This window comes from Humulus lupulus, chromosome 3 (assembly GCF_963169125.1).
Source record: "Humulus lupulus chromosome 3, drHumLupu1.1, whole genome shotgun sequence".
NCBI lineage: Eukaryota > Viridiplantae > Streptophyta > Magnoliopsida > Rosales > Cannabaceae > Humulus > Humulus lupulus.
In genome coordinates, this window is record NC_084795.1 from 28830414 (window position 1) to 28840053 (window position 9640).

Consider the following 9640-nt stretch of genomic DNA (forward strand, 5'->3'; position numbering starts at 1 on the left):
TTTGAATTGCAGGAGGGCGCTGTCTATCTTCATTTGCAGGCAACCAATTAATTAAAGGGGTTTTAGGGACATTTCTTAGAGCTGATTTTATTGACGACTATGCTATATTTAGTCTTGTATATCATCACTCAATATCTTGAATAATTTGATCCTAATAATAATGATAATCTTTCTCTATTGATTGTCTTGAGCCAAGTTTCACTTCACCACGCTATCTCTAACCACAGTACTACGTACTCACTACGAATCAATGCAACTTTTATTATTATTTTAAACCCCTTTTAATTTTCTTATTAGTAGTACCATTCGATTAATTAATCTCTATATGTTGTTTACGTTACTATACGTACGTACCACGTACCAAGTAGCTAGTAATATATATATATTGATGGAAGTTTCTATCAACATGATTAAAAAAATTGGACTATAGTAATTTTAAAAAATATAAGACAAATATCAACACGAGCCAAGTTCGAGGCTTTTTAAAGTTCTTTTTACATGGTTTTTGTTCGATTTCTTTTTCTATTTATAGATAAAGTAAGTTCTTATAAATATCAATCTTTGCTGTTGTACAGTCAAGTATTGTTTGTCATAATATGTTCGAGTGTTGCTAGTGCTCGTGTACATGACACCCGAGTCTCGTGTGCTCCTTGCGATGACACATCCAACACGTGTACGGACACGTGGAATGGTCTCATTTGCTGATGGCATATCCCATAAAATATACTATATAGGATTTGTAGTTCAATTCAAAGAGTTAAATTAATTACGCCTATATTTAATACAAGAATATCTCTATATTGATAATATTTTTTTATTTTAACGATTTATTTTATTAACTTTATTAGAATATTCTAAATATTTAATGAAATATACTTTTAACATAAATTAAAAATAAATATTTATTAATTATATTAATATAAATTTAAATTCAAATATTTTAAAATATCATTATTATAATAATATATAATACAAAAATTAATATTTAATAATTATATTAATATAAATTCAAATCTTATAAGTATTATTATGATAATAATATATAATATATAATCTCAATTTTTTACTAATTATATTAATATGAATTCAAATATTATAAAAATATTATTATAATAATATTTAATGCAAGACTAGATGTTTAACAATTAAATTAATATAAGTTTAAATATTATGAAATATTATTATAATAATAATATATAATACACATTCTTGATTTTTATTAAATTATCATTTATATTTAAAACGAAAATATATTATTTTTTATTTGATCTAACTTCTATAAATATATATTTATATTGAATAAAAATAAATATTATAAATATATTATATAGAGATATTATGTGTAAATAAATAGTATGACTATGTAACTACATCAGCCATTAGAATAACATTATCTTTTATCAAGAACAAACAACTTTATTTTCCAATAATTGAAGTGTAATTTGAATAATGTCATGAATGTTTTGTACCTTAAATATGGTAGTTTGTAATCTAAAATGTTATCGTATTATTATTTAAAAAAAAAAAATATAAACAATATTTTTATTTAATTTTTCTTTTAATATGTTTATGTCATTCTTTCATATATATATATATAATATAATTTATTTATTTAAAATTTATATAACAATTATAAAAATTTAATAAAAATAATTAGTAAATTTTTTAAATAAAATATATCTATATATATATATATAAGAATTGAAGGTAAAATTTATGGTTCTAACTTGTATGAATGATCGATCAATATGGATAAATATAATTATGTCAGATTGTGAAGTTTTCCCTTACGCTTCCCCGGTAAAATAGTGCCTGAAAATCGTACACGAAAACGTACTTGTGTAAGTTGGAGTATAAATAAATATATAAGTATCTATAAGTTATAAGATTTATATTATATATGAGTGTATGTAGACTATATCAGATGATATGTTTTTAACTGCCAAATCAGAAAAGTTGCTTTCATAGCTTTGTTTGAGAATCTTTAAAAGGTTTTGGCTTTACAGTTTTGCACACTTCATCCTCATATTCATATATCATCAAAGAAACTTCCTCAAAAGGGCCATTAAAGACCAATGTCTTTGGCCATGTGAATGTGATTCGAACCAACCCAACCCAACCCAATCCACAGTATTACACATATATTTCGGTTTATTACTATATACTATACTTAGGGGTGGCAATTTGGGTCACGGCACGATGACACGACACGACACGACACGACACGACACGATTAAGGTAAACACGAACACGACACGTTTAATAATCGTGTCGTGTTCGTGTTTACCTTAATTGTGTCGTGTCATAATCGTGTTAACCAATTTAATAATCATGTCATGTCAGACACGATAACACGAATACTTTATATATGTTTTATGATTTTTTTTTGTATAATTATGATTAATCGTGTCATAATCGTGTTATCGTGTTCGTGTCGTGTTGACCCGTTTAATAACTGTGTCGTGTTCGTATTTTTGACACGTTTAATAATCGTATCATGTTCGTGTTTACCTTAATCGTATCGTGTGATAATCGTGTCGACACGAATCTGACACGTTTACACGAATTGCAACCCCTAACTATACTCTATGTCTATATTCATTAATTAGGGTTTTAATTTTTTTTTTATAGTGTCTTGTGTAAAGTTACCACTTTATCCCCTTATTCTACGAAGCTTGCAAGTTACATATTCCCCCAATCTCACTCTTTCAACCAAAATATACATATATACTTTTCTTTGTTTTCAATAACTTTATTCCAGTTTTTATGGGGTTCTATACGATATGCCTTTTTTTTGGTTCTATTACAGTATCCGAGGTAGAAGAGAAAGAAAAAGTAGATAGATCTGCATCGTGCACTATAAATATTAAAATAAATATTTAAAAGTCTTCTCTTACTATGTCACATTACATATATTATACTTAATATTTTTAAACATGTGAGATTATTCAGTTCTCATAATGACTTGATAGAAAACATTGTGTATTATTATTGGTTCAGTTAAGGAAATGGGATTTGAGGTTTAGATTTCCAGTGTTAAAAAAAGAAGAAATGATAATGTGAGTAATATGATTTATTTGCATTATGGCCAACTTTGGTATTTATTAGATTTGTTGCTACTTTTTATGGCCAGTTAATTAATGATTTATATCATAATTACTTAAAAAGTTAATTATAACACTTTCGATATGACTTAACATGTTGTAGCTGAAAGGTTAGCTTTGAAATTACTTTTATATAAACAAGTGTACGAATATTTAATTTAAAGCTTGTGGTAAGGTTTTAACTTGAAGTTTGGTATCAATTATCGAGTTTTAGATGCAAGGGCCAATGTAAAATTCGAATTCTGGGCTTCTAAAAAAATCAAATTCTGGGCCGGGCTTGGTTATGAAGGCTTAGATCCTACAAGAAAGTCAACCCAAAATAATGGTCGGATTTAGGAGTTTTGGGTTGAAATGATACGTTGAGAAGTAATTTTCAGATTCTGTTTTGTTTCAAAAATTAATAATCATTGCGAATATGTTAACATCCATATTAAGAACTAGTCATACTATATTATTCAACACTGATTTGGATGGTGAGATTGGATTGGATATCATTATAAATTATAAATTTGTTATCATATTAGAGAGATTGTTGAAAAAAGTAATTCAATATTCTATCCCTTTAATTTGGGAAAGCTTAATCCATTGAAAAATTTGGGATACTTTTATTATCTTCAGTCCCCTCCTTCATGTAGTATCCACACTATTTTCTTCTAATTTAGTGTTAGTAAATGAGCACAAAATTAATTCTTCTGTATTTTTAATCCAATCTAATATTTTCTAATTTTAATATCCAAACGTGACCTAAGAGTATTAGTAAGGAGCATGAATAGTATTCAACACTTTTTGATATGACACACTATTATTGGTGCAATTTAGTATCAAATCTCACAATTTTAGTTGAATATTTATTACTTAGGAAGTTGTTGACACTGTTTTTCGTCAACTTAAATTGTAAAACAATTAAACAATGAAGCGAATGAATAGTGAAGAAAAGCAAGAGGATTTTTACATGGTTCAGCAGTTAATTTTGCCTAGTCCACGAGTCTATGTTATTAAGACTTAGGAGTTTTCTGGAAATTCTTCAGAGATGAATTACCCAGAGTTTTTTCTCCCGAAATAAAAAATCGGTCATTTTACAAGTGGTGATTCATTCTCTATTTATATAGAAGGTTGTAGAATTCATTCCCACATATTTCGGGAAAATATTCTGTAAATCAATTGAAATAGTGATATTAATGCATTATCTCCTATATACACGGAAACGTCCCATGAAGATCGGGAACGGATAACAGATTAAATGATATCCCTTAAATATTGAGATTACACAACAGTAGCATGTTCAGCTATCTCGTCTGAAGACAATCAGTAAAAAATATTATAAGTGTCGTGCCTTTACCCCTTGCGAGCTCGGAGAATATTCGAGGTTACACATCCTCGAGGTTGTTGTTTTACTTCAGAAAGGTTTAACGGTTGAACCATATAATGTCTGCATATATTTCGAGCTCACACCTGACGAGCCCAATTTTCGGGGTCATAACTTCTTATCTCGAAATCTGGGTGTAACAGAAGATAGTCTTGTAGATTATGGTGACCTATAACTACACTCTTACATAAAACTTGTAAAATTCTTGATCAAATATGACTATTAACACCCCTTGAAAATCAATACTTATTTCCCAGTCATGTATGACTCTTATAATCTTCAGTCTTCTCTGTCGGGTCTTTGCTCTTGTTTTTATGAGAAAAAAGTTCATTTGATTCATAATGAAGTGACCCATTATTCTTATAAGTTTATCTTTGACATTTTCAAAGCAATCAAATTGGCATAAATATTCTATTTAGTACAATATTTGTGATTGCACTCCTATCTATAATAATATTTTAAAATGTAAATTGATATAAAAAATAAATTATTATTAATGATAATTAACAATAAAATATTTAAAAAATGATTAATAACAATATTGTAATTAAAAAATGTGTATTAAAATCTCTCATTAATATTTAATGACAATATTATAATTAAAAATATATATTTCTTGTAGCGCTACATTTGACACAACTCACACCATTAAAGAAAACACAAAAAATGTAAATATATAACAATGGATCACAAATTTGATACTCCATTCAGAATGTCCTAAAATCAGCGAAAAATTACAACTATTGTGATTAGACTTAAAAAAAAAATATACATATAAATAAGAATAGTCATGTCTGAACAAATTGTAATTATAGTGATTAGTTCGTATTTGGATCAGTTTTCCAAAAATAAAACACTATCATTGCAACAAATATATATTTTTTGAAATAGTGAACACAATCATAATTGAGATAGGTGGAGGATGTCTTTCATCCAAGTTAGCTTATTATCTAGCCTAAATATATGTTTAATTAATCCATGGATCGCTTTATTATTAATGCGACCGACAATTAATAAAGCTTTTATATGAGAAAACAAAACACCTAATTCAATACACTTGTTTACGTATTATTAAACCACATTAATCCACCATCAAAAGTGCAAAAATAAGCTCATTAGTGACCTAAGCAGGTCATGAAAACGACCATTATTTTCCAAAGCTCCTCACATATGCATTGGACTTCATATGTCATCTCACACTGTTTCACGAAGGACTGAAAAACACCATATTAATATATTTCAACATACTCCACTCATGTTTTTATTAAGCTACTTAAATGGCAATCACTGGTAGGTATTGAGATTAACAAACTTTGATTCTTCCTTATGCATGGTCAAAGTTTTAGTTTGTTAAAACATCAGTTTGAGCTCATCAGGCAACATACTTCTCATGCTGAATTTAGAAGACTGCATTTGACATGATCTTTGCTTTCTGTAATAATAACATGATTAAGATCACAGATACAAGTTATAATAAACCTTTAGATGTTCCTATAACTGTCACATAACTCTGGCCTATATGCTTTCCCAGTAAAGCAACTATGGGTTTATACAAGTGTATGATATATAATATTTAGGGATAGCATTCAACAGTGTTAGGTTTTTTAGTACCGAATGATATCAATGTCTTTGTATCTTTCTAGACTAAATAGGAAATCATTTTTTTTTTCAATGCTGTATCAACTCTGGTATGAGCTTCAGGAGAAAAGAAAGTTCAGGTTGTGAAAATTGAGGCTTGTTTCTGACTACTTGTGTTCTTCTCTCTGTCTCCTCTTCAAAAAAGTCAATGCCATTAACCTCCTTGGCTGCACTTGGATGAATAATATATTCCGAAACAGCCTCTGTGATCTCTTCAACAAGGTCCACAATAACTCCCTCAATACCCAATAGGTGTTGCATGTGTACTACCTCTGGCACATTACTAAAAAAACACAGAAGAAAAAAGTATACTTCTAGATCAATTTATGAACATTCCAAGTAAGGTAGCAGTTATTATTAGCTTACTTTAACTGGCCATAGGTAATGAGCCTCAAGTTAGACTCTTTGATTTTACTTATCATCCCAGGATTTCTAAAGATAGCTTTGACTTCTGATACAATTCCTTGCAAACCAGATTCCAAGCACAGTTTAAGAGCTTCATCCAATGAGTTCCTTCGTTTGTCTGTATAAACCTCAGACCCTCCATTTGTGAGAAAGAATACCTATAATTTTTACAATGCAGCTTCATTTTGGAGGTTTTCATAAGGTTAAAAAGGACCAAAATAGACAATGAGAGTTAGTAAGTGAACTTACAGGGTAAGTGTTCTGCATTTTTCTAATCAACTGAGCAGCATCAGGATGAAAGCTTGAAAATATTATTGGTCTATCTTTAGCATACTCATTCACCTCCTATTACCAATAAATAGAACATTGAACAAAAACAAAAATTTTGGAAAATAATTTAAGTTCGCTACATATGTGATTAAATGTATAATTACTATTATATAGATAATCCAATTCAAAATGATCTAAGGTTAAATAATGGGTTAATGCATATAATAAATTATGATATCATATGTGTAGAAACCGGATAATAATTTTCTTATTTTATGATAGGTAAAATTAGATATCACTAATTATGTTTTAGGTAAGCATCATTTTATTTTGTATGCAATCCTTACTAAAAAGAGACTCTTATAAGAGATATGTATTATGGAACTTCGGATCTTATTGTATTTATTAATATTATTGGTGTTACTATAACACGAGTGGTCTTGGGATTTATTATGTAGGAATAAAATTAATTTAAATTTTCATTTTTTTCAAAAGGCTCATCAATATTTCATAAATGTTTTATGGATGAATTCAGAATTTTAATACTATTTTAGGAGGGCAATGAGACAGTATTTTCAACTTACATTTAAGATTACATGAAGAGCATGAGTGAGTTCTTCTTCCTTGTAGACCACATGATCATTGAACTTCAACTCAATATTAAATCCAACCGAATGATCAACTCTTTGAAACACCTCTTGTAATGTGCATAGTGGATCATCCTTCTCCACTTTCCACTCAAAAATTCTCCCATCTTTTGTTTTTCTAAACACAGGCTTCCCCACCTGAAATATATAAATATAACATTATAACTCTTATCAACTTCAAACTATCATCATGACATAAAACATATTAATAGTAATAGTTACCATTCCAGGCTCTTTCTGGGGTCCGTACGAAAGAAACTCTTGCAGAGTAATATCTGAAATTCTCTTCTCAACAATGACATCCTAGTAAACCCAATCATGAAAATGATTAAACTAAGCTGTTATTAATCATAGTATAATTAGAAGGAGTAAACAAGCTTAGTTGTACTAACCTTATCTTGAGTGAGGATGAAGTTATCATGGAAAATGACAGGACAGTCATCCTTGGTAACCTACAAAAATAGGTTGTTGGTTTTTTTGGTTCACAGTTTCGTCTAAAGGGTTCTTCGCTTAACAGGGAACAAACCCACAAGGATACTAATTAGTACGCTTCATTTGAGAAATTATTCACTTATTTTTTACAAATCACAATTTGAGATTCTACAACGATTCCCAGGCCTAATTTTTTTCACAGACCACCTGATTATTAAACTATAACTTAAAATATTAATAATATTCAACAATGAAAAGGGTTGTTGTAAACTGTAATGTTGGATAAACCAATTTTTTTTCCTCTTTTGTAATGTTGGATATTATTATAATTATTACTATTTTTACAGCTACACACCGTAACTTAAATAATAATAATGTTAAAAAATTAAAGAAAAGGGGTGTTATAAATTGCAATGTTGAATAAACCAAGAAAAAAAGGGGGGTCTTTGTAAATTGTAATGTTGAATAAACTAAGAAAAAATTACCTAAAAAAAAGGGTTTTTACAGATTGGAAAAAAAAATGATGTTTTTTTTTTTTATGAAACACGGTGTCGTATTACAGTGACTAGAAAACCCGCCAAAATAAACGGAAATAAATAATAAAGGACACTTGCCACGTAGATAAAGCTAATTCTGAAACTCTGTCAATCGGCCGGTGAAGAAGCCTAGACACGCAACCACCGAACCACTAATCGCGGCGGTGAGATCCGACCGGAGACCCGAATCCCGAGTAACAGTCTTTTTATTTTCTATTAATAATAATGATTAAGAAATGAAAGAGAGAAAATGACCTGAACGTCGAACTCGACGAATTGAATGGGGAATTTGGCAGCGGAATTGAAAGAGAGAATGGAGTTTTCTTTGATGAATTTGAACCTCGAATCGTTCGACTGCATCATGTTCATGCCGCTTCCTCTGTGCCCGATCACCACCATTTTTCCCAATTCCATTTCTTCTTCACGATCACGATCATCATCATCGGCCTCCTCAAACACCAAGCAAGCAGCTGCATTTTCGGAGACTTGAAGCTCGAAGACACGGACGGCTTTCAAAGTCATTACGGATTGGTTTGAATCGGAGAAGATGTTGATTCTCTTGAAATCTGGATGAGATTGAGCTTGTTGGTTAAGGAAGAAGAATAACGAAGGTTTCGGTTTTGGATAATATACCAAAGAATGGAGCCCGAATGACATGCTCACCATCTTTATTTGTATTCTAATTTTTTTTTTAATTTTTCAAGAAAGAATATTCGAGTTCTTCTTCTATAGAATATCCAATTTTTTAATGGAGTAGACTCATCTAGATTGTTCTTCCTTCGACAAAACAATTAGAAACATGTGTATATATATATATATATATACTAGGATTAGATATGTGCCTACGGCACATCACCGTGAGATACAAATTTCAAATTAATATTAACATACTTTTACATAATGTAGCAATAAAAACATAAATTCAAACCATATATATAAAATAACATATGTATAAGTGGGGTTGGAAGGTCAGAACTAAATATTTTTGTAATTAAATATTACTATTAATTACAGATAGTTTGAAAAGATATAAACATATTACTATTAATTACAGTCAGTTTTAAGAAATTTTTTGTCTTATATGGGTATAATGAAATTTTTTGTCTTTATTATGACTACCCAAATATCCATCTTTCTATTAAGTTATCTAGATATATTCGTTAGTTAATTATTTATGTTATTAATGAGTGCTTCAAACTTCTAACACTTAAATGTATTAATTATGACTATTTTATTAGTAAT

At 29.2% G+C, this 9640-nt stretch overlaps 1 protein-coding gene across 1 annotated transcript; it reads right to left on the minus strand.

The window, feature by feature from the left end:
* Nucleotides 1-5851: 5851 nt before the first annotated feature.
* Nucleotides 5852-9173, minus strand: LOC133822425 (glycerophosphodiester phosphodiesterase GDPD1, chloroplastic-like). Its single transcript, XM_062254759.1, has 7 exons — nt 8654-9173; nt 7823-7882; nt 7653-7733; nt 7368-7568; nt 6763-6858; nt 6475-6671; nt 5852-6391 (listed from the first exon to the last, which is right to left on the minus strand). The coding sequence occupies exons 1-7, from the start codon at nt 9062-9064 to the stop codon at nt 6139-6141; spliced, it is 1299 nt and encodes a 432-aa protein (XP_062110743.1). The 5' UTR covers nt 9065-9173; the 3' UTR covers nt 5852-6138.
* Nucleotides 9174-9640: the final 467 nt, after the last annotated feature.